Consider the following 26,154-nt stretch of genomic DNA (forward strand, 5'->3'; position numbering starts at 1 on the left):
CACACCAAAACATGCACACACGTGTTCACAGGAGCATCATTCATAAAGGCCAAAAATGATGAAAGGTCCATCAGTTGATGAATGGTTCTCAGACTTCACTCTGCATGTGGAAACCCCGTGCTAATCTCTCCCACCACACAGTCACTGCTTCCCCATCTCTATGCCTTTGCTCATGCAGTTCCCTCTGCCTAGAGGTCCTTCTGCCATGTCTCCCCCTCTAGAAGTTCCATCTGTCTTCAAGGCCTATCTCACCTGGATGTGATGACAAGGATGCTCCCCCCAGAGGGCTGCTGGGAGGATGAGCTGAGACAATGTGTGATGAAAGTGCTCCTGGATAATATACATGCTGGTACAAATGTTATCACTACTGCAATTTCCACAAAACCACTGCCTTCTGCTTTTTGTAAGTTGCCTTCCCTTCTCCAACACATGTTCCTTCTTCCTCAAATTAAGAGAATACACTTCTCTAAATTCATCTCTTGCTAACTCCAGTCTCTATCCACTACCTCTAAACACCCTAACCATCTCCCACAGTAGTCTTTCCCTAGTTCTGGCTCAACTCCTTGGCTCTGGGTGTCCACTCCATCTCTTTCACAATATGACAAGTCTTAAGGACAAGTGCCATGTCTCCCTTTCCTTGGGTTTCTCCAACAGTGTCACCCAATTGTCCAGAGTCCTGAGTTGCCATCAAGTGATATGGATTCACTAACAGAAGGACCTGGTGGCCCCTAAGGCCAGTCTCACAGCTCACGAGCATGCCAGCATCCCCTGCATGAGAGCTCCTCTGTGGCGGTCCTTCCACACACGTTCATGCTTCTGCTTTACCCACTTCTCTTCCCGCTGCAGTGTGGGGACCTTAGAATATCTCACATGTAACCTAGTACACCGTTCCCGCCTTTGAGTTAATTGAGATGGTTTTGGTGGTTTGGGCAAGTGAGGTTGGTGTTCTGGGGGTGGCAGGGGTAGGTGGTACTGGCGGTCATGAGGGTTTTAGTAGAGGCTTTTGCACAGATGCAGGGAGTTAGGCAGTGGCTGTGATAGTGAACCTGATTTTGGAGGTGGTGGTAGGCTAGAGAGATGGGTCTGTCATCTATCTTGTAATCCACTGACCACATTCCATTCGGGTCCAGCTATATTCTGAGTGTCTTGGCCAGGAATGTTTCTCAGAGCCTCCTCAAAATCAGACATAGCACTTGAAGCCTTTTCTTTAAGACATAGAAATGTATTCCCGTAGTGGGAGGCTCGCCTGGTCCACATTCCTAAGTGTGCTGAACTTTGACAAACTTCCTCCCCTCCCTCTGGCTCCTGAGGTGGGATGTGGCTCCTGGAAGAGACTGCAATCAGATTCCAGGGCACTAACCCTTTCCTTACTGCTTGGCCAAGGCCCTCAGTGTTGGATTGGGAGGTGTGGGCTCCCCAGTAAGACGGTGGAGGTGGGCTACACGGTTCCCACTTTAGAGAGACGTCCCCATGCAGAGTCTGACTCTGTGGTAGCCCACCCTCAAGGTGCACCTTCATAGGTGGTCTCCTTAGGATTCCCGCCACCCTTGTCACCCAGGCCACGGGGTTCCCTGTTTCTTTTTTAGAATTCTAAGCCAAAGGTGGACAACATTCAAGACTCCTGTCTCTTGTTCCTCTAGGAACAACTCAGGTCAACTAAGCATGTCTTGGCTGAGCACCTTCCCTGTGTGAGGTATTTGCCCATCAAATTCCTAAACCAATTCTTTCTACCACACTGTGAAAGATGTTACTATAAGCAGATAAAGTAGGGGGTCCCTGGAGAAAGAAAACCAAGCATGGCTTTCTTGACATAAGAAAAGCCATTTTGGCCTAAGCCATTTTGTGATCTAAGCCTGGCCACAATACCCTTGAACAGGTTTCAGTAATTAATGATCTTCAGGGAACAAAAGAATGCAGAAACAAACAACTGTTATCAGGCAAGAGAAGTAAAAATAGCAAAGGTAGTATATTGGTTGTGAAGACTCCCGGTTCTGTTTCAGTGGTAAACACTAACCTGAAGGGCTCAACCACCAAATCAACTGGAACCTAAGGGGTGATGATGTTGAGCTTTTCTGACCCTCATGACTTCAATCAACTAAAGCCTGGACTCTGTAGACCACCCAAGCCCCTTCATGAATATGCATGTGTCCTTAGCTTAAGACTTCCCTGATTTTGCTGTTTGGGGAGACACTGCTTTGGGAACGATCCCGGTGTTCTCCCTACTTGCTGCAAGCAATAAATCCTTCCTTCTGCTCTTTGGCTTGGTTGTATCTTTTGGCTTGACAGCCACCAAGAGGCAAACCCAGTTTTGGGGTAACATTACCCCTCCTGCTTTATAGATGAAGAAAGCAAGGATTTGCTCAAGAATGTGGTAGGGCTACAATTCTAACCCAGGTCTTCTGTCTCCAAGTACAGTTTTGTCTTTCCACAGCTGCCTCCCAGCTGGGACAAGCCAACATACTCAAAAGCAAGTTTACTGAAGGCCAAGAGAAAAAGAAAAGTGAGAAACCCTGAGTCATTCATGCTCCCAGAGGTTCTGATGCAGCTGTAGAGGCCTTTTTCACAGGGCCCAGGCTGCCCCCAAGTCTGCCTTTGCATCCTGTCTGTTGCTGCCCCCAGGAACCCCTTCTTTGGAACTGAGATGCCTTTTCTACTCCTCCTTTCTCTCATCTCCCCCATCCAGAGGGACCCCCTTCTGTGGCCCTTGGAGAAACAGTGAATAAGGACTGCATATCACAGCATCAGCCAAGGGGCCTGTGCCCCAGGGAGGAGCTATTTTCCAAAATAGACTGCTCCCTGCAATGTGATGGATGTCAGATAAAAGGTTGCCTCCTCCCACCTCTAGATCTAACCAAACCCGGGCCTAATCCATGCTCAGTTCCACTCCACACCCACTCCAGCAAGGTTTGAGCTATCTGTAGCCCCACCCCCACCTCTCTGTCCACTCTGAAAGGGAGGAGACAGAAATAAGGAGCTATGGAGACCCCTAGAGATAAAAGAAATAAGAAGAGGTGAGGAAGGCGAGGTCCCCATACTTATCTCTGTACACACGAACAAAGAGAGGGACTTGTACTTAGGAGGGGTTGAATTTTCACAATGTGCCTGGTGACTCCTGGGATTGAGTGGAAACAAATACAGGTGGCCTCTGGACAGTGAAGTGAAGTCCCCAAAGACCTGGAGCTATATCTGGGAAAGGTCGAGAGGCCCACGGATCCCTAACTGAAGGAGCGTCAGACTCAGAGACCATACCCAGGCAACCAGGGCGAGGGCTGGCCCTAAAGGACATGCCACGCTTTGCACATTATAACATTAATTGTGCCTCTTTCATTCTCCAATGTATCCCAGTTTGACTGTTCCTCGTGAACATGCTATAGCCCCTGACTCTGAAAGTCTCCAGGTTGCAAGTGGGAAAATGATGACGGGATGTCTCACTGTAATGAAATCTCGGCATTGAGAATTCTGCTGAGTGTTCCAGTTCCCACAGGGAGTTGCTCTCTTTCAACCACAATTTGAAGAAGAGGGGTGGGACCACAAAAGACACTCCCACGCCACTGCTGTGCCCCAGGAGTAGGACCCCAGGGCCCAGGAGGAGACTTGGTGTCTGAAGAGCGTGGCAAAGTGCAGCCAACACCCTCGCCACACACAGGCACATGGACACACCCACACCCAATACCTTCAGCCTTCACAGAGCTCCAGGGGTAGTTGAATTATTCATCAGACCAGAATGATATTTCCATTACACTCAGCTTATTCCTCTCACGCAAACAAGATTTCTGGACGCTTTTATTAAAAATATTAAATATATTTTAAACAGTCAAAAGGAAAGATCCAAAATCTTATGGAGGACACTGAAAATGAACTGAGACAGATGTACGTCCAGTGCCTGAGCTTCCTGTCAGCCAGAGTAAGAGTGGAGACACAATGTGTTCCAGAATCCCCACTGAGAAGCAGAGAATTCTCATAATAGCTAATTCTGAAACGGATTTACTGTGTAGATGTTTATCTAGCAAAGTTGTCAACAGAGATTTTCTGGAAGATGAACAACAGCTTTCCTCGTGGGTCCATTTCTGAGAGTGACTCTAGTACTGACCAAGGACAAAAAAATTGAAACCAGAGGAGTGATTGTCTCTCTGTAAGTAAAAAATTGCAAGTGTGACTGATTTACGGGGAGAACCCTATCATATCCAGGAATGGGTGGTACCACTTCTCTTCGTCACACGTTGTTTTGCTTATCTAACTATGAAGGTCAGTGGTTATACCACACAGTGCGTGGCCAGGACCGAGCCCCTACAATCTTGACCAGCTGCCGGGCTCCCAAAGGAAATATACACCAAGGCTGCTGTAGGCAAAACTCTTCCATTGATTGCTTCAAGGCTTTGGCCTCTGTGAGGCAGCTTGGTGGGTTAGTCTGGACAATCTGGTGCAGAGGACTCCTGTGGCTGGTCTCAGGGAGGCCCAAGGCCCAGAGGCCTTTTTGGCACCAGCGTTGGGCTCACATCCTTAAATTAGACATTTAGATCTTTCCACACTCAAGGTGAGAACGCATGACCCCAAGGTAAAGAACACCGCTGACAGGAGGAAAGGGTGTCTGTACAACCCAGGCCAGAATTGGTCCGGGCACCTCCCCAGTGATGAGAGACCCTGGCTGCTCTCAGAGTGCTGGCTGCATGGGACAAGGGCAGAGAATCACAGAGGAGGAGGAGTGAGGGAGAGAAAAAGAGAGAGATACAGAGAGCACATGTTTCAGTCTGTCTTATTTTTGAGGCGTCAGCTCCATGTGTCTGTTTTCGGTCTCCAGGGTCTAGCAGAGTGCCCAGCTCTTGTTTTTTTTTTTTTTTTTTTTGGCACACGGGCTTAGTTGCTCCGCGGCATGTGGGATCTTCCTGGAGCAGGGATCGAACCCATGTCCTCTGCATTGGCAGGCGGATTCTTAACCACTGCCCCACCTAGGAAGCCCCGAGTGCCCAGCTCTTAATGGGTTCTCCATAAATATTTTTTGGGGAAAGGAAAAAAATCCAGAGGAAGCTAGAGTCCAGGTATCGGGAAGCTGGGAGGGAAGAGAGAGTTGGGTCAATAACATGGCAGGGAGAAGTGAGAGCTAAAATTCCTCAAGAGCCTGGGGGAAGGCCTCTCTCACAGGCCCATAGTAATGAGGTAGGGGAGGACCCCAGCTGGGCCTGCTGACACATTTTCTGTCATCAGTGGTCAGACTGGGATTACAGCCCCCTAGATTCTTTGTCAAGGACACAAAAGGTAGGTCAGGACAATGTCCCTCAGCCCCTAGAACTGTTGTGGGCAAGGTGAGTGTCTTTACCCCAACAACCGTACACCCACAGTCCTTCCTGGCTGGCACTGGGCTGATCCAGGGCGGGTGATGGGGCTCCTCTTCAGGAAGGTGCCTGTGCCCTGGCTGTGGGAGATCAATTCCAAGCTCTGACCGTTCTCACTTGGGCAGCAGCTGGCTTGGTCTTCCTCTGCTTAGTCCACCTGAGAGGGTGGGTGGGAGTTTGCCGAAGCCCAGGCCAGAGACAGCAGCAGGATAGGGAGAAGATCCTGGGAAAAGAGGTGACCTGCTGCTTCCAAATACATGTCATTTCCCCTGTGGGAGCTAGGAGGGATGGACACAATTCTGGAGTTCTGCTTCAAATGAAGTTACCAGGATCCAGGTTTTTCAGGACATATTTGTTGATCCACATTCATCAGAATTGGAGCTGGAAGAAATCTTAGAGACCACCTGTCCAGCACATGCAATTTACTCCTCAAGCACCTGAGGCTGAGGTCATGAGATGCGAAAGAACCACCGGAAGTCTGGAATCAAACTGTCTGGGTTTGAATTCTATGTAATTTACCACACACTGGATGTGTGACCTGAGAGATCGTAATCTTCATGGACCTGCTTCTTCATCAGCAAAATGTGTTTAATAACACCTACCTAGTAGAGTAACTGAGAAAATTAAATAAGGTCATATTGCAGGTGCCTCCACAGCACTTAGCACACAGGTGCTCAGATAATATACATACTCTCTTTCCTTGTTGAAAGTGACAACGGATAGGTTATAAAGCTCACTATGTTTAAAACCTTAATTAAAATACAACAAATCAATACATATTATGAAATAGACATGAGGACTTTATGAGATTAGTATTTTGTTTCTATACCTCTGAACAGGCTCCAACAGGTCACTAATTACCTGCAGCAGAGGTGGCTAGATGTTCACCAAAGCTGTTTTGTCCTCAAAGCAGTTTTTGCTTCTTGGGCACACAGTTAGACATTGCCCAGCCTCCCTTGCAGCTAGGTGCAGCTACAGAAGGGAGTTCTGGCCAACGGAATTTGAGTGGAAGCAATATATACCATCTTTAGGTCTGGTCCACCAAAAACTTCCTGTTCAACATTCTATGCTCTTCCTTCCCAGGTTTACTAGCCCTACACAGAGGATCTGGCTGAGGACTTCAAGCCTAGAGGTTGGCAGAATGACTCCCCCACTCCCAGCAGTGCTCTGCAACAGGAGTCGGGTCATTGCGACAATCTGCTGAAAGCTTGGCTTGTCACAGCAGTTAGCACGCTCTAACCAGTCGGACTTGGAATTATAAACTGGGAGAGCACAAAATGGTGATGTGGAAATCATCTTTAAAAATAAATTTAAAGACATGGAAAAATAAAAATTGAAACAACCTAAATATCCATCCAAATTGGATTGTTCATATAAATTGCACATCAAAATAATTATCTTCTCAGTGAGACTGGCCAGCCTCTGTAAAATTTTACCCTCTGGTGCCTTTCCCTGCTTTTTTTTATTTTCCTGGTCCTTATCATTATCTAATATTTCATATACCTTACTGAATGCCTGTCTTCCCAATGGGATGTAAACTCCATGAAGGCAAGGATGTTTTCTGTTTTATTTGCTACTGTACTGTGGGTTCCTAGAACAGTACCTGCCCTTTACTAGATGCGCAGTAAATACTTTTGGAATGAAACGAATGAATCTTTACAAGAAAATGCTATAAAACTATTAAAATCATGTTTCTGAAGAATATTTGACATGAGAAAATGTTAATAACAGAGTTGAGATTATATTGAAATTGTAACTTACATATTGAAATTGTATATGTAAATTATCCTAATTTAGTTTTTAATGAATTTTATTTTATTTTATTTTGGCTGCACTGCGTGGCTTGTGAGATCTTAGTTCCCTGACCAGGGATTGAACCACGGTGAAAGTGCCGAGTCCTAACCACTAGGACTGCCAGGGAAGTCCCTGAATTATATTTTAAATGAATAATGTTGTTATGTGTTTAGAAGAAAGTCTGGAAAAATATAGATCAAGTTATTAACAGCGATTGCCTTCTTTGTAGGGTGTGTTTAAGATGCATTTCCACTCTCTACATTTTTTATATTTAAGTGCTATTTGGACTTCTAACAAAAATGCATGCATAGTATTTTTGATAATTTTTTAAAAAAGAAAAAAATACATGTTTATTAAAAGCTATAAAGAATACAACAAGAGGACTTCCTTCGTGGAGCAGGGGTTAAGAATCCGCCTGCCAATGCAGGGGACCCGGGTTTGAGCCCTGCTCCAGGAAGATTCCACATGCCGCGAAGCAATTAAGCCTGTGTGCTACAACTATTGAGCCTGCGCTCTAGAGCCTGTGGGCCACAACTATTGAGCCTGCGTGCCGCAGCTAATGAAGCCTGTGTGCCTAGAGCCCGTGCTCTGCAACAAGAGAAGCCACGGCAATGAGGGGCCCGCGCACCACAATGAAGAGTAGCCCCCACTCGTTGCAACTAGAGAAAGCCTGTGTGCAGCAGCAAAGACCCAACACAGCCAATAAATAAATAAGTAAATAAAAAAAAATACAACAAGGTAACATTGGCCATTTTGGGGTGATGGATGCCTTGGTAGTGTTGTAAAAATACCCCAAAATGTAATGGCTTAAAAAAATTAATTTTGCTCAGTTATTTGGGAACAGCTCAGCTGGGAAGTCCATGTCTGATCTATGTGGCATCAACTGGGATGTCTGGGGCTGGAGGTTTTACTTCCAAAATGGCTTCTTCATTCACATATCTGATGCCTCGGTACTCCCTGATCTCACTCTATCTCTATACACCCTCTCATCCTCCAGGAACCCTCCATGTGCTTTGTAAATCTCATAGTATGCTGCACTGCTGACATGGTGGCTGGCTTCCAAGAGGCAGGAAGCGTGAGCTGCTGGGCACAAAAGGGCTTTCTGCAGAACTGGCACAGCACCACCATATTCTGTTGGTTAAGGTAGTCACAGGGCCCAGATTCAAGGGGGTGGAGAAACAGACTCCCACCTGTTGATGGGAGAGTAGTAAGGTCACATTGCAGGAGAGCCTGTGAGATGGGAGATGCTCTTATGGCCGTGGATGTAAAACACACTGCCACGGTAGGGTTCAGGCGATTTTGGGTTTCTTCACTGCATTTATCTGCATTTTCCAAATTTTGTACAAAAAGCACGCGTTACTTTTATAACAAGGGAAAAATAGTTATTTAGAAAACATGGCCATGACCATGCAGGGAACTAACAGTGCAAGGTAAGGCTTCTGTGCCCCATCCAACCCCCTCTGCCCCTCGTGGCTCCTTTCCTTTCAGTGCTAAGCCGTGTTTCTAGGTAAGGAGTAGGAAAGCAGCGGTCACATCCTAAGGCACCCCTAAAGTGCTGCGCATTCCTTTTTTCTGGCTTTCCCGAAGTCATTCCACATGAAGGCCTCTTTCTCTCACTGCCACTATTTCTGTCTTTGAAGAAATCAAATTCCTTTTTCGAGGGGGTGGAGGTGGGCAGCGCTTTGTGGCTTGTGGGATCTTAGTTCCCTGACCAGGGACTGAAGCGGGGCCCACGGCAGTGAACGTGCCCAGTCCTAACCACTGGAGCGCCAGCGAATTCCCGGGAAATCAAATTCTTTTTTGCCATGACCACAAAGAGTCTGCAACACTGACTTCTATTAACAAACATTCACGGAGCATCCACATATAAGGCACGATTCAAGAGTCAGTTAGTAGTGTGATACCTATTAAACACCTTCTATATGTAGAATGTAATACTTAAGCCAGGAATTATAAGGTATACAAAGTGTGATACCTTATAATTAAAGGTATATTTAATAAGATAATTTACTGCTTTCAAGTTTATACTCATGGGCTGAAATATAAGGAAATAATCATAATATGCAAAGCCAAAGGAAAGAAATCTTAAAATAGATCTGTGAGCAAAGTATAGTAGGAACCCAGAGGAACTTGGTTTTAAAAGAAAGGCTTTGTGGAGGACATAATATTTGAACTGAGCTTAAGAAAAAGAAAAAACCATGGCTTTATTTGACAAGAGAGGATCAAGGGATTTCAGGCTGAGAAAATAGCAAAGACTTGGGACTTCCCTGGTGGTGCAGTGGTTAAGAATCTGCCTGCCAATGCAGAGGACCCGGGTTCAAGCCACATGGCGTGGAGCAACTAAGTCCTATGCCACAACTAGTGAGCTTGTGCTCTAGAGCCCGTGAGCCACAACTACTGAAGCCTGCAAGCCTAAAGCCTGTGCTCCACAATAAGCCACCACAATGAGAAGCCCGCTCAATGCAACGAAAAGAAAGCCCGTGTGCAACAATGAAGACCCATTGCAGCCAATAAGTAAACAAGATGTTTTTTGTTTTTGTTTTTTAAAAAGAGAAAACAGCAAAGACTCAACGGTGTAAAAATATTGACTTGTTTCGGGGAATATTGAGTAGAAAAGGAAGGTTGGAATCAGATCATGGACACCCTGACTGCCAAACTCAAGAATATAGGCCACTCTATGGGCGACTCTCCCCTGAAGATTTTGGAGGGTAAAGTATGTGTTCTACTTGCATTTTGGTTTGTACTTTGGTAGTGGTATATACAGTGGTTTAGAGACGGACACAGGCAGGGAGACTAGCTATAAGGCTGTAACTACAATATTTAAAAAAAGAAGGGAGGTGAGTCTAAATTAGGGCAGAAGGAGAGAGAAGGGGGTGGTAGTGGTGACACATGAGACCTGGAAGTGACTGAATTTACTGGGTAGAGACAGGAGAATTGAAATAACTCACGGCTTCTAGCCTGAAAGACTTAAGGAAGTCAGAGGGGCTACTAATTAAGACAAGGAGCACTGATTTTCAAGAGGCTGTTTGAGGGGCCTGGGAGATGCCCAGTGGAGGCGTCCAGCAGGCAGTGGAGATCAGTACTAAAGAGAGAGGCCAAGCCCACAGCTGAAGGTTTGTGATAGTGGGAGTGAAAGAATCCATGCAAGGAGAACAAAGGGAGAGGGCAGAAGGTAGGGAGATGCCCCCTTTAAAGGGGACAAAGCAGGTTACAGGGGTGGGAGGACACCCAAGAGATAAGATAGAACGGAAGTGAAGGAGGGGAAATTAGTGTCACGTGCAGCAGCTAGCTTGACTAGGACGACCACGTAGGGTTCCTTCTGCCGACCTTGTTTTTTTTTTTTCTTTTTAAAATTTTTACTGGAGTATAGTTGCTTTACAATGTTGTGTTAGTTTCTTACTGTACAGCAAAGTGAATCAGTCAGTCATACGTGTACATATATCCACTCTTTTTTAGATTTCCTTCCCATTTAGGTCACCACAGAGTATTGAGTAGAGTTCCCTGTGCTACACAGTAGGTTCTCATTAGTTATCTATTTTACACATAGTGGTATATATATGTCAATCCCAACCTCCCAATTCATCCCACCCCTCCTTCGCCCCTTGGTAACCATGTTTGTCCTCTACACCTGTGACTCCATTTCTGCTTTGCAAATAAGTTCATCTCTACTAGTTTTCTAGATTCCACATATAAGTGGTATTATACAATATTTTTGTTACCCTCCCCGGAGGGTAAATCCAGCGCATCCAGAAAAGTGGTTGCTTACATTGGTGCCGTCCAGCAGAACGTTCCACAATGATGGGGATGTTCCCTGTCTGCGCTGTCCAGTACAGTAGCCACAGGCTACATGTGGCTACAGAGAACTTGAAATGTGACAACTGAGGAACTAAATTTTTAACTTAACAGCCAAGCCTCTGAATTTTCAAGACACTGGTTTACAAAAGAAGGACTGGGTTTAAGATATGATTACTCAGCAGAACCAATATCGAATAGTTTAAAAGCTTTCTTGGCTGCATTCAACATGAGATGTCAAGAAACTTTAGAATGAGTACCCTTTTGAATGGGCACTTAATTCTCAATGATTTAACCTGAATGAATTGGTTGAAAGGGCAATTATATTATTTGAATTGCTGAGAACCCTGAACAAACTGTTCATTTAAAATACATTTTACCACAACCACCCATCTCACCACAATTCTTCCCACTCCCCACCCTCTCATGAGCAGCACAGGAGCTTGATTTGGTGGCCATGCCCAGGAACACAGGCTGTAGGGACTAAGGCCCACCGCAGTGATTCCAGGCAAGCTGGGCTCCACGGCCCTCGCAACCAACCAGCTCTGCAACTGGTCCCTCCCATCCGTCACTCTACAGCTGGATGTTCAGATCTGAGGCTCCGTGATGCCAAAGCCATTCAAAGACAGCTTGTTTCCCTCCCAAAGAATTATTTTATACACCAAGAGTTTTAAAAAATCCAAAATAATTTTATTCACTTTTTCAGATTTTTGCTTCCACAAGGTATTCAGCAAACATGCTAAGGCGACAGAATGTCAAGTCGGTCACGACATGCAACGCTGACCATTCGACGGATGACAGCAGCGACCACGCCCACCTGAGCTACTGGCCTCACAGCACAAATAGGGTTTGCGGGAACACACCGAACCACACGGCACTCAGCAACCTGAGGTAGGTCTCTTTACAGTACAAAAAACTTCTACACCAGTGTGAGACACTGATTAGCAAGAGTTGCTTAAAGTCGCAGACTTTGGAGAGAGGAAGAGACTCTGCGGCAACCGCAGGGAGAAAGGAGAACAGACCCACAAAATCCTGAACCCTGTCACTGAACTGTAGGGGCGTGGGGCCAGGCAGATGAAGAAGTACCACTGGGAAAAGCAGCAGTGGCCTCCAGGGCTTGGAACCAACGGGCCGAGGAGCTGGAGAGCTCTGTGCAGTGGGCAGCGTTCGGAACCTGAGGCAGTGGGACACTCGGAACAGACTGGATGCTTGTTGAGAAACAACAGCAAAAAAGAGGAAAGCAGGATGGACCCCCCCCCGCCCCCCCCCACCGAGGAGTGTCTCTGTGATTCTCATCCCCGGCGGAGGGAGTGAAGCGGCGTCTGGGACTTCGCCCCACCGCTCTCCCGACGGAAACAGTGAAGTGACAACAGGACAGAAAGCAGGGGCCCTGAGAATTCACGGTGCTCTGTGCGGCCTCTGGCGACCCCCACTCCACCCCACCCCGGAGTGGCTGTGAGGGAGGCGGCAGGGGGGCCTCTGGAGGGCCTGCTACTGCCACACGCCTTCCTTTTGGACACCCAGAAAACCCGGCACCATGAAGCAACCAGCTGCGGAAGAACATATGCTACCCTTCCTACAGTCTAATAGCGAAACCAGATCTCTAGTGCAGCAGACTGTACAAAAATGATAGAAAGGAATCTGCACTGTTCTTAGCACAGTGCTTATTTTAATATAAAATAAACGGCTTACATTTTCACTGGAAATATAGGCTATGTACAGAATTATATATAGATATAGCTACACGTATAAAGCTTCATTATAGGCCTCTGATACATATATAATAACGGTTCCCTGAACCTTTTAGAGTGCAAGTAAGAACAAAAACTAAATTTTGTTTACATGAATATGGAATAAATACAATAATCAAAATATGACTCTCCCTAAAAGTGAAACATACAAGCCAATCCTGAACTGCTGTGCGAAAGATAAAATCGGGAAAGGCAAGGTTTCGGCAGGAGGACACGATGAGGGGCCCGCCCCAGGCAGGGAATGGCAATGCTCCAAAGGAAAGAGACTTGGGCGGCGGCGGGGAGGGAGTTAGCCCTTGACAGCGATCTTGTTCTCTGCAGCAGCGAACATGGCATAGAACCGGGAGCTGTCATTGGAAAGAAGGACCGATGGCGTGTCGAACTCCACCACCTGTAAAGGAAGGAGACGGCATCAGAATGTGACTTGGGGATACTCAGGGTGATTTAGAGGATCCGCTGTTGAGGAAGGGAGGCAAAGCCCAAAGCCCTCTGAGGATGGAATCAAGGTGGCAACTCAACTAGCCCTGCCATGCCCAAATGGGTTCTTTTTTTCTTTTCTTTTTTTTAAAAAAACTCATCAGAGTTTAGTTAAGAGAAAGGTTAGAGAGAAAGACCTCCAAACCTCCTTCACATGGAATCAATCAACAGGTCCTATAAGCTACAGGGGCTAAAAACTGCAGCTCAAGTCAAAGGCGTATCAGGCAAATATTATCTTGTTGTGCAGGCTGATCTAAACCTATGGATAGAAAAGGAACAGCTCAGGATGTCTAGTAGGCAGGAAAAAAAAAAGAGGAGTATAAGGGATCAACTCAGACAATTATTATGTGATGGACTTCTAGGCAGCCACTGGAAATCATATTGTAGTAGAAAATTGAACAACATGCTGGCAGAACCTGCCTCCCATGAGAGCAGCCACACACTCTCCCAGCCTCCCTTGCTGCAGGGCAAAGGCATGGGACACTACTTTGGCCAAGGAGAGATAAGGGGACATCTCCTAGGGTGCTTCTAGGAAAGGCTGTCCTGCCCAAGAGAGACAGGCATAAGGACAAAGTGTCCTTCCTTAGGGCTGGCTGTGTGACGGTATGACGTGGGGTGCTAGCGCGGACCTCCTGCACCATAAGGGAAAAGGTAGACACCGGCTCTCTTGAGGGACAGGCAGGTTATAAGCAGATCCATTATGGGAGAGGAAAGGGCATTTTAGGTAGAAGGAACTGCATCAGTAAGACACAGAGTTGAAAAAACTTAGGGGATTCAAGATTGTTTATAGCTAACAGCACTGCAAGGAAACAGCAGGAAACAAAGAAGGCTGGGGGACCAGACTGTGGGAAAGCTGGGAACAGCAAGAAGTTTGGCACCGCTACCTGACTGCAAAAAGCAGACATGTAGTAGCTAGTCTCAACAGCTCTGGGAAATTCTTGTGCATGTGAGTGAATCACTTAGTACCTGTGCTCTCTGACCTAAATCAAAGTGTTACTGTCCACAAGCAACAAAAGAACAGGTAGTAAAACACAATGAGAACCCAATAAGAATGCTCCTGACTCAGCCTCTTGACGGGGAGAGCTGCATCCCGCCCAAAAGGAACCAGAGCAGAGTCACTACGGCTGCTTCTCTGAACACTCAGAACCACGCTAGGAGGGCCATCAGCCCAATCCTGCCAAGGGCCAGTTTTCCTCCCAGACAAGGCCACGTGCCAAGCCAAGGTCCCCTGGGGGCTCAGTACCTGCCCCTGGGCCAGCACCATAATCCTATCAGAGCCTAGGACTGTATGTAGGCGATGCGCAATTGTCAGCATGGTGCAGTCGGCAAACGCTTCTCGGATGGTCTCTTGGATCAGTAAGTCTGTCTCTGTGTCCATGGCAGCTGTGGCTTCATCTAGAATCAGAATCTGCCAGGGAAGAGAGGAGAAAGAGGGATCCAACTGATTCCTTAAGCGTTCTGGTGTATTTTATGATTTGAATTTTACAGTGTATATTGTTTTTTCTAAATAGGTACACACATATGTAAAAATACTGTTTTGCTTAGAATTGATGTAACTTCAAACCCATATGTTTGCCTTGATTTCCACAAACGAAAGGATATATGTGAAATACTGATCTAACAAAATACTCACCCCATTTGCTCTGCGACTCTGAACATGTAATCTTTCTGGACCTCCCTTTTCCAGTTTTAAAATGGACTGGGTATGTCACGGTTTTTAAATCTTTTAAGTCTATGGTTTACAGTACTACAACCACTCACTGGCCAGAAACAAGCTGCCCTCGGAAACTGAAGGCTCAGGGAAGTTAAAAATAAAGACAAGCAAACACACAAAATATCCATATACCCACATCGTGTCAAGGTTAATTTAGAAACATCTCTGGATGTGCTTTTAAAAAGCACCACGGCGCTCGGAGCCAGGAACGCCTTTGGACCTCACGCCACAGGCAAAGGCTGTTCTTCCATCCTCCAGTGCTTCTCTGATGATCCCCCTTCCTTGCCACCCAGCAAACTGCCTTACCTTACAGTGACGGAGCAGGGCTCTAGCTACGCACAAGAGCTGCCGTTCCCCTACTGAGAAGTTATCCCCATTCTCCACCACTTCAGATTCAAGTTTCAGAGGTAGCTGAGCAATCTAGGGCGAAAGGAAGTAGAGATTAGAAGGGCAAAAAAAAAAAAGTAAATTTTGAAAGAAAGAAAAAAAAAAAACCAAACACCTAAATTTTGTCAAAAATCCAGTGGCAAAAATAAATTATTCTGAAATAGATGAAAGAATTATTAGTCAAGAACCTGGCTCACCTAGAAAGAAGGTACAGGTGTGATGATCACATAGTAGGACCACATTTTCTAGGCCATTCCATATTTCAGCTAAACTATTCCATTAGTCTAATATCATCAAAATGTCCCAGAAATTCCAATATTTTTATGTCCCCAAATCCTGTCATTTTTTGGTTCTGAAAATATGGTCATGCAATGAGAGATGGGGTAAACAAATTACTCTCTTTCTGAAGTCCAAAGCTGTAGGCCCATGGCTGCCAAACTCTTCTTTCCATAAACTATAGAACCTATTCTTTGAGTGAAATTGTTTGAGGAAGCCCAATATAGATGTGATGAAGGCAGAGCTGATCTAGCTGAATTAGAGCAGGAGATCCTAGGCTTGTGTGCAGGAACACAAGAGACCCTATTTCAGGCCAGGGGTATCTATAGATCGTGGCCCCTGAAGGGGGCCTACTGAGTTACCCTAAGAGGTCTATACATCCATGCACACACTACATGCTTTCTTAATAAGTGATATATCTCTTGTACATATATAGATGCTTCAAAAGGATGTTGTTCTGTTATGATTAATAAAATCGAACTTGATTTAAAAGCATTACTGCATTCTGAGTGGTTGTCGTTAATATCTTCTCAATCAATGTATAGTAAAAAGGGCAATATGACCACGGGAGGGGCTAAGTGGGGGAGGTGAGGGTCGCGAGGTATCCACTTTTATGCCCGTTCTGAAATGCCTGGGAAGCCCCTGCTCCTCCACAGACATCCTGGAGGCCGAGGGAAAGGCCGGGCTGGACAGAGGCAGCCAGAGCAGCCTGGGCAGTGACCACAACATCACCGCGTTTCCACTCTGGAAATTCCAGCAAAGTGCTCCCTCGGTTCTTTACTTACACATTCTTTCATGTGTGTCCTTTCTAGGGCATCCCAGATCTGCTCTTCAGTGTACTGGCTGAAGGGATCCAAATTTGACCTAGTGAGAAACACAACAGGAATTTCTCAGGGATCCAACATGTAAGCGGCCACACTGCAAAGGCTGACTGTGGTAAAGGTTTAGACAGCGGGGCTCAAACCCCAACCGGCCACAGGTGCAGGCTGACATGAGAGCGCTGCCTGTTGCAGGAATAAGCCTCCCTTTCTTCTTTACAAAACTTTATTATTTTTATTATGTAAATGACACAAGTTAGTTATAGAAAAATTAGGAAATACAGACATACAAAGCCCAAACAAAAACTAATATATGTTTAATCATTTCTTATCAGAGCCTCAGAAACACTTTTAGCATTTTGGCATAGATCCTTCTAGACTTTTTTCTATGTGTATACATGTTAAAATACACGTCTTAAATGTATAAACTTAGAAAAATGCCCTCTTTCCTCCTGCTGCACTAGCGTGAGAGCGCTGTCACTAAGCAGGGGTCTCAGCAGCTAGCTGACCAGGAAAGGAGCCCACCCAGGGGGAAGGCAGCGGAGACAGCTGAGCCTAGTGGGATTTTACTGGCACCAAAACCAGTCTGCAGATTCTTCTTGTTTACTGTACCAACAGTGTCCACCTCAAGGACTTGAAGATTGATACCAAAAGAATAGGACTAGATGTTTCTGGAAGCATTAAAGACAGAAGAAAAAGTTCTTTGTCATGGAGGATGAGGGTGAACGGGGGTGATGAAACATAGATATTGGGTGGAAAGTGGGCTGCAGCATTAATTTTGGAGTGTCTTGTCTTGATCGAAACATTGCATTTGTGGGTCTAGTAATCTGAAAGATATCAAGTATAATTTGCTTTGCTCATAAATTATGCTTGGCACGTGGGAAATTCAAGAATCTTTGAGAGAACTTTAGCTCTGATCCACACTCGTCCCCCTGTCTGTGGTGACTAATGCTGGGCGTGCAAACACAAGCAGGTCATCATCGCAGAATTCTGCCCGTGAGGAGAGCACAGGCTGGCACACGCCATCTCTGGACTCCTGGGTGACTCTAACCAGCTCTGCTCTCTTGTGCCCCTTTGCATGGGTGCTTCCTGCCACTCAGAACATGCAACCTCTCCCCACCTTCTTACGTGAGAGGCACTGGTAAAAGCAAGGGCTCTGGAGCCAGACTGCCTGCTTCCTTTACAGGTTCATTCAATGACAGCTGTGTGACCTTGGCCAAGTTAGCTTAACTACTCTACGCTTCAGTTCCCTCAACTGTAAGACAGGGATAAAAGAGCACTTCCTCAAGAGGTTGCTGCAGGGATTACATTTCATGTGTATAAAGCACTTACAGCAGCCTCTGCTGCAGGGCTGGCAGTATGTATGTGAGAGCTACGATTACTGTGTTATTATTTTCATTGTCCTTATCCCTTGGCTATAATTCCTTCTTGTCCTTCAGCTCTCAACTTAGAGAGGGTCTTCAGGAAGTGTCTCCTGGCCCTTCCAGCCTGGACCCGGGTCCCCCTGCTCACCCTCGTGATGGCATTTGTCACTGTTCACTTGTCTCTCTCCTACACTGGATGAGAATCCTTGTCTGGATCTTATTCACTGTTGTAGCCCACACATACTGTCTAGTATTTTTTGTAAGAACATAGGAACTTATTTCTCCCATCCTTATCTGAGTTGCTGATAACGGACATTAGCATGTCACAACTTAAGTATTTTCAGTAATAACAGAGGCAGAAAGCAGCGTGGTGGGGGCAAGTGTGCACACACATCAGATCTGGGAAGACAGGCCAGGACCCCTGCTCTGCCTCTTACCACCTGCGTGACCTTGGAGAGTTTACTCCTCAGTCTCCTCATCTGTAAAATGGGGAAATAGGGACATGACCCGATAGGTTGCTGTGAACGTTAGAGACGTGTAGATACAGTGCCTGGAACACAGCAGATACTTGATAGCTGGTAGCTGTTAAACTGACAGGGGATGTGCCACTTTAGATGCCTGACTGCACTGCTTGGTGGTTTCGATTCTTATATTCAATGCATTTTTCAAGTGGGCACAATAATCCCAGGATCCTGAATATCAGGATCCGAAACAGTTCTGATAAAGTCCTAGCCATGAAAGGTCTAGATGGGGAAGGCTGACCTCTGTGGGCAAGCCATCTAGGAAGAGCTCTCTCAATTAAAGAACGGGCTGGACTTCCCTGGTCGTGCAGTGGTTAAGAATCCACCTGCCAATGCAAGGGACACGGGTTCGATCCCAGGTCCAGAAGATCCCACATGCCGTGGAGCAACGAAGCCCGTGCGCCAAAGCTACTGAGCCTGCGTGCTGAAACTACTGAAGCCTGAGTGCCGAGCCCATGCTCTGCAACGAGAGGAGCCTGCGCACCGCAACAAAGGGTAACCCCCACTTGCTGCAACTAGAGAAAGCCTGCATGCAGCAACAAAGACCCAATGCAGCTGGAAAGAAAAAAAAAAAAAAGAAAAATGCAATGGAGTTAAAAAATACATGTGGTAAGTCCAAGGAGAAGCTCACCTGCTTCTAATCAAAAAGATAAAACCAAGGGATGCTGAAAGCACCTGATCTTCCTTGTCCCTCTCACACTCTGGAGTGTGCCTGAGCGCACCTCAGGGTTGATGAGATCTGTGTCTACGGCTCTCCTCTCCAGCTGCCTTATACACCAATACACCAACAGATCAGGGACAGACTGAAACCTGTGTCCTCCATCCCAAGTCTGAGGGATAAAAGATTAATCACCCTTTTGCCTGGTTCAACACAGACGGGTGGGAATTCCCATGGGGCAAGATGAGCACCCACCCCCACCAAACAACAACAACAACAAAAAGATCAGCACAACTCTCTGAGTGACATTTATCTGGCTGGCAATGCAAGTTTTCACAATAAAATATTCTTTCTCCTATTTGTGTCTAATACGGACTTCCTCATATTTTTCAGCAGAATTCTTGACCTCAGGGGTCATAACAGGGGTCTCACTTTTGAACCACAACCCTCAGAGCTCTTTTAAAAAAAAACAAAACAAAAACAAGTTCCTCAGAGCTCTTTACAAGAGCCTTTGGCAGTCCTCATCAAACCTAGGAAGAAAGGGCACTTGCCCCACGGGAAACCATGACTGGTTCCAAACAGGGATCATGTCCTGTTTGCCTGGTCTCCTGCTCCTCACCCCCCACCCTGGTCTCTGTACAACTGGCCCACAGGACTGCACGCTGGAGAATGACCTCTGCCCATTACAGGGAAACACCTCTGACCTCGGGCAGTACGTTCTGAAGTCGGTCCACACGTGGTTGAGCTCCGGGCTGCTCTGGATCTGCATCCCGCTCTGACTGTGGTTCCCATTTACAGTCACGGGACACTCTTCTTGAGCTAGAATCTCCCCTTGTCGGCCAGTCCTGCTAGGTCAGTTCCTGTTGTGTCTCCATGTGCCCAGGTGCCTATCTTGATAGCCTGCTCAGATTCCCATGGTTCGGGGCCCCACCTTGCTCTGGTCCTATCGCTGAGCTCCCAGAATATAAATATCTGCCTTTTGGGGGTCTCTGAACACCGTGCAGTCTCCACTGCTGAGATCTATTTGCCAGTGAAAAATGTATATTACCTAAGGCTGGAATTCCCAGCACTAATGATTTGATAAATTGCCACCTATGGTTTGATACCTCACTTTCTGGATTTCTGGTTTAGCCCATCACCTACTGTTTAAATCTTCCTTTCTCTACCTTTTCCTGGAAGGATTGTGTAATTCTAGGTTTTAGATTTTAGCACTTGTTCAGATTCCTCCCACCTCTGCTGAGCTGAGTCCTTTGCACAGAGTTAAGACCTCAATAAATATATGTTCAAGATTGAAGGCTCCATAATGTTGGTTTCCAGGAAAGGAATGTGTAGATAGTTCCTCTAGACTTAGTCTAGGAAGTGTTCTCGCGCTCTCTTTTTTTTTTGGGCTACGCAGCTTGTGGGATCTTCGTTCCCTGACCAGGGATTGAACCTGGGCCCGCAGCAATGGGAGTGCAGACTCCTAATGACTGGACTGCCAGGGAGTTCCCGAGGAAGTGTGCTTTAATACTGTATAGTGATGCCTAAGCATGATGTGTTGAGGAGTGTCCCCCCAAAAGATATGTTGAAATCTAACTCTCGGTACCTAAGAATGTGACCTTATCTAGAAATAAGGTCAGTGTGATGGTTTAGTTGAAATGAGGTCATCTGGGAGCAGTGAAGTAGGGTGGACCCTTAATCTAGTAGGACTGGGGTCCTTATAAGTGAGGCATGTAAAGCTAAAGAAGGAGAGGGCGCATGTGATGAGGGAGGCAGAGACTGGAATGATGAATCTACAAGCCAAGGACACCAAAGACTGTCGGACACCAAAGACTCTTGTAGAATGTAATAAGGCAAGGAAGGATCCTACAGGTTTCAGAGGGAGCATAGCCTTGCTGACATCTCAATTTCATACTTCTAGCCTCCAGAACTGTGAGAGAACAAATTTCTGTGGTTTTGGGCCACCCAGTTTGTGGTACTCTATTGCAGCATCCATAGAACACAAATACATCTAGTAAATTCATCAGATACCTCTTACCAGACAAACAGTAAGTACACAAGAGTGCAGTCTCCTGCTCACTGAGCAGCTGTCCCATCAGACTCGGCAGACACATGGACCAGCCTGATGTTCAAACCTGCCCAGGCTCATCACACCAGATGAAGGAGCCTCCCAAGACTAGGCAATGGGTTCCAGATATATAAGGAATATTGACGTACACCAGCAAGTGGTAAACATAACACATTAAGGCAGACCAGACTGATCTCAACAGGGAACTCAATCAGGAATGAGAGGGGGAAAAAAAAAAAAAGTCCTCATTAGAGCAGCCAGATGGTCCTGGTCTGACCCACAGATAGAAATGAAAGCAGCGCTATGCATCCACCACATCAAGTACTCAGCCGGGTGGATGGATAGCAAGAAAAGCATCTAAGCACGAAGGCACTTATTTTTAACAGTCAGAAGTCCTGGAGTCCTATGTTGCCCAAAGTGCATTTTCATCTTCGATTCTTTATATGTTATTTTTAGCAATATTCTGAATAAGGTCAAGAGTCTCTCCCAGGGTGTGTGAGGATACAGCAATCCCCTCGGGGCACATGGAAGACACCGTGCTGAACCACACTGTCCTCCATCCCTGGTGGGTGCCTCCCTGCAGCCTCAGCCTCAGGGCAGGAGACTAAGGCTGGCATTCCCAGCACCAATAATTTGACGAATTGCCACCTCAGACCCTCACACTGTCTTCTGTCAGGAAATTAAAGGAAAGCTCAAAATAGTTATTCAGAAATACAGACTGATTTTGGCTTCTAGTTAAGAGTAGAGTACATGAAAAAGACTAAAGAGAACAGCAGAGGTTGTAAGAAAATTTTTTTCAAGAAGGGGGACAGAGGCCTGTGCAAACTGGAAAGCAGATGAGGAGATTTTATAGATGCTAGAAGAAGAAAGGTAACTGAAGGGTAAGAGCCCTGAGGAAGCAGGCTCAACTCTGGTTTTTGGAGAGACGAAGTACTTCTCAAGGTGGTGACCAAGGGTGGTATCATGATAACTTTAGAGACAATACAGTGAGTGGAGTAAGGAAGAGCCCAGGCGCTCCGCCAAACAGCCCAAGGTCAAGTTCTTATCTTTGGGTAAATTATCTACCCACTCTGGGTTTTAGCTTCTTCATCTATAAAATGGGCATTAATAATAGTACCTACCCATTGAGTTTTCAGCATCTGATGAATTAATACAATTTAAATGCTTAGGACAGTACACTATATAAGTCCTCAATATGCTTAGCTAATACTATTATTGCTGTTCTCCTTTAGAGCAGCAGTATCTGGCACAGAAGAACCTTTTTCTTTCTTTTTTTTTTAAAGACTTTTTTTTAAGAGCAGTTTTAGGTTCAAAGCAAAATTGAGAAGAAGGTACAGAGACTTCCTATATACATCCAGCCAGAATGACATCAACAAAAGTTAGATCACTTCTAGTGTTTTTCATATAGTTATCCTAGACTTAGCATTACCTTCTGATATTGCGATTAGAAGTTTTTGGGAATTCCCCGGTTCCACAGAGACTAAGATGTCAAAAAAGGTAGAAGGGGACCCCTTAAATAACAGGATAATTCAAAGACAAGTTAAAGACCTTGAGATTCTAAGAACCTGCTTCAAATCTGGAGCAACTTCCATTCCATCTAGAGTACTAGGTGCTTCTGCCTGAAGGTGTTTGGGCCTGGAATGAACCAAAGCAGAGTGGGTCAGTTGTGGGCTCAGTTGTTTTTGTCATGATTTTGAGTTGACAGCTTGAAATATTCCTCAAAAACAGAAAAAAAAATTTTAATGGGCGGCTGGAAAAGGAGAGAGAGCATCTGAACAGGAAGAAACGAGAACACTGCCTCTTGCTAACATATGGACACCAGGCAGAGATGCTCCAGGTGATGAGAAGTGCTCACCCTTCACAAGGAGACTGAGACTCAGAGACACACTAGAGTGACAGCTGAGGACAACTAGTCTCACCAAGGGGCAGATTAACCACCAGACAAGGCAGGCTGCAGACGGCCCACAAGAATGGAAAGCATTTGAGCAGGGGCCGGTTACGGCACAGGCAAAGAGATAGGCTTCCTGAGACCAGGGAGCACAGGTCCTCTGGGAAAAGAAAAGTACTGCCAGGAACACAGAAGAGAGAAGGTCAACAAAAGTGCTTAGGGCTGGATGAGAAGGGACCTCTCTTCCTGGAGCCAACCATCAGGGCAAAATGTAGAGGAAAGGCACTGGCCACAGAGACAGAGCCTGTGTTCAAAACTAGATACCTGGGGATGAGGGAGGGCTGGATGAACTATTCGAATGGACTGAGATTCTGGCTAATCTAGGGAGGAGTATGCCCCTAAATGATCTGGTCTATGATTTATTTATATTTGTATGCAGAACAATTCAGAAATTTTTAACTTGTGAAATTTTCTGAGTTTTGTTTGTTTGGTTTTGGTTTTATCTTGATTTCCCTCTAAGAGCTCCTGATTTGTTTTAACTACATGTTGGTATCTCCAGGAGATGTACCCACCCCCAATGGTGGTTAATGACGGTGGAGATACAGTTTCCAAATTCCAAGTCTCTAGGAGGTAGCTGAGGAAGCAGCTGATACAGCCTGCCCTTGCCTTGGAAAACTCATTACAGGCCTTCTAATTTTCTAAGAGAAGCAAAAGAATACCAAAAGCTGGATATTCTTTGGGATCTATGAGAAACCTAAGAGGATAAAGGGAAGACAGAAGGTCTGGGATTTAATTTGTCCTCAGTATCTACTACTGACTTAAAAAGTCAAAATTACAGCAGGCAGAAAGTGATTTCCTAGGTTTGTACAGCCAACTAACCAAACAGCACTCAGAGCTCAATCACTAAAAACTCAGTCAGCAGCATTCCAGACACTGAATTTGTCCATCAAGTGGCAACACATCCTTGGAGCTGATAACAAATGGCTCCAACTCCCACAAAGGCTGTGCTTCCACAATGTTCTACAAACTGCAGCCAGCAGGTCAATTCTTAATCATTAACTCCAAAAGCCCGAGTCACAGACCCAAATGAAGTGCTACAAAAATTGGAAATGAACACTGATACTTCATGGTGGTAGCATATCCAAGGGAAGTCTAACGTTTAACATGTCTAATTTCCTAGTTTTCTTCTAGGTGATGATTTTAAAAATTAAGAAAAATATGGTTCTTTTGTCCTGAGCCAAAATTATAAGGTCAATTTTATTTTCAAAGGGATTCCTGTGGCATCTAAAAATAGAGAAGGGGCTTCCTAGGTGGCGCAGTGGTTGAGAACCTGCCTGCCAATGCAGGGGACATGGGTTCAATCCCTGCTCTAGGAAGATCCCACATGCTGCGTGCGGAACAACTAAATCCGTGTGCCACAACTATTGAGCCCATATGCTGCAACTACCGAAGCCCATGTGCTCCGTGCTCCACAACAAGAGAAGCCACCGCAATGAGGAGCCGGCGCACCACAACGAAGAGTAGCCCCCATTCACCACAACTAAAAAGGAAGCCCACGCACAGCAAAAAAAGACCCAACACAGCCAATAAAATAAATAAATTTATAATAAAATATAAAAAATAAAAATAAAAATAGAGAGATTTATGGGAAGGAAGAGCAGATTAGGCAACACCTCTCAATTTCTTAATTTTAGGCCTGAGTCTTCAATATATTATAATTCTCTTTGATGTTGTTTGTTTGACCTTGTTATCTCAGTACCCAAAGGGAATGACATCATCATCAATAGATCCAGTCAGTGCTGTCCAAATTCATGCGTGTTTTAGAGAAATGCCAAAGCTAACACACTCAAGAGTGCTGACACCACATGAATGTAGGTGAGAATTCATTTTACCTACCAAACCACCTTGTGAGTTCAAATGCCATTTCTGAAGAAAGCGGTGGGGGTAGGGGGACCTAGTTTTAAAGACAAGTCTGAACACTGCCTGTGGTTATTTGAAATTAAGTTGGTACCTTTTTTTTTGGAAACTGCTAAAAATTAAAGAGGAAATAGCAATATCACTTTTAGAGTGATTTAAAAAAAGAAGTCCTATCTAGGTCAACTATATAGTTAAAGCTGTTTTTATTTAGAAAGAGTCAACTTAAATAGAAGTGGACACAAATTATGGAAATCCATTGTTTTTAGGAGGTAAAAGCTTAAGGCTAAAGGTAGGATAAAGCCTAGGAAAAGATAATGGGGTTAAACATATTTCCTTCTTAGTTACTGTTTTAACAGGTCAAGAAGAGAAATTTTATCTTTGGCAATCTGGCAGATTTCAAAGAGAGGCCTCATTCCAGCGTAAGAACCAAAGGTGGGGGAAGATACTGGAAAATGAAAAAATGTGAGTAGTAGTAATGCCCGATGTCCACCGTGAGAACTGCGACTTTGAGTGCACCCGGAAGAGAGGACAGTGTGGGGAGGATGACAGTGGCCGCTACTATGGAGAGAACGCTCGCCCTCTGCCAGCCTCTGTGCTCATATAAAATCTGTACAAATTTATTCCATCTTCACAGCAATGGGTCTTAGAAATATCCCCACTTCATGGAGGAGAAAACAAGCTTAGGAGTGGTTAACTTGTCTGAAGACACACAGCCCAGATCTCTCTGACTTCTTACCATCAGGCTGCAGGGCCTCCGGGCCCCGCTTAGCTAATGAGGTGGAGCCACCCCTTCTGCAATGGGGGGCACATGGAGTTGTGGGAAAGTGCTAGACCAGAGGCACTAGATCTCAGGCCCTGGTGGAGGCGCGAACAGGCCCATGTGGCCTGAAATGCGGCACAAAGCACGTGGGTGCTGCGGTCCTCACCTGACAGTGCCACTGAAGAGCACCGGCTCTTGGGGAATGATGGAGAGTTTGCTCCGGAGGTCGGCAAGGCCGATATCACTGATTCTCACTCCATCGATCTTGATGCAGCCTCCGGATAACTCCACCAGACGGAAGAGGGCCATGCCCAGAGAGGACTTCCCTGACAAGTCAGAAGACAGGCAGAAAAGTCGTTCGATTAGCAAATTCTGTGAAGACAAAATTCTCAGGGCAAAATCATCTATTTTTTTATTTCTGTTCAACCATCATTTAAACTGATTAACTCAGATAATGTATAAAATGACAGCCAGAAACAGAAAAACAAAAACAAAGCATATACATTTACATCACACACCAGCCTGAGAAAGAGTGAGAGGAACCGTTACACTCTCACGAGAGTAAAACGGAAAAACGCCTCGTTTTCACCTTAGGAACAGGTAGACAGAGTTTAATGCTTCTCAGGCAAAGTTAGAACAGACAACAAAGAGCTAGAGGCA

The 26,154-nt window shown here is 45.6% G+C and overlaps 1 protein-coding gene across 13 annotated transcripts in view; it reads right to left on the minus strand.

The window, feature by feature from the left end:
* Nucleotides 1–11,619: 11,619 nt before the first annotated feature.
* Nucleotides 11,620–26,154, minus strand: part of ABCC5 (ATP binding cassette subfamily C member 5) — a 188,660-nt gene continuing 174,125 nt past the window's right edge. For all 13 annotated transcript variants that reach the window (XM_057739769.1, XM_057739768.1, XM_057739770.1 and 10 more), the window contains 5 exons: nt 25,661–25,820; nt 16,307–16,385; nt 15,165–15,278; nt 14,388–14,552; nt 11,620–13,058 (listed from right to left, as the gene is read on the minus strand). In XM_057739769.1, the coding sequence (XP_057595752.1) occupies nt 12,957–13,058; nt 14,388–14,552; nt 15,165–15,278; nt 16,307–16,385; nt 25,661–25,820 (620 nt within the window). In that variant the 3' untranslated portion in view covers nt 11,620–12,956. The remainder of the gene's footprint in view (nt 13,059–14,387; nt 14,553–15,164; nt 15,279–16,306; nt 16,386–25,660; nt 25,821–26,154) is intronic.

Source organism: Hippopotamus amphibius, chromosome 6 (assembly GCF_030028045.1).
Source record: "Hippopotamus amphibius kiboko isolate mHipAmp2 chromosome 6, mHipAmp2.hap2, whole genome shotgun sequence".
Taxonomy (NCBI): domain Eukaryota; kingdom Metazoa; phylum Chordata; class Mammalia; order Artiodactyla; family Hippopotamidae; genus Hippopotamus; species Hippopotamus amphibius.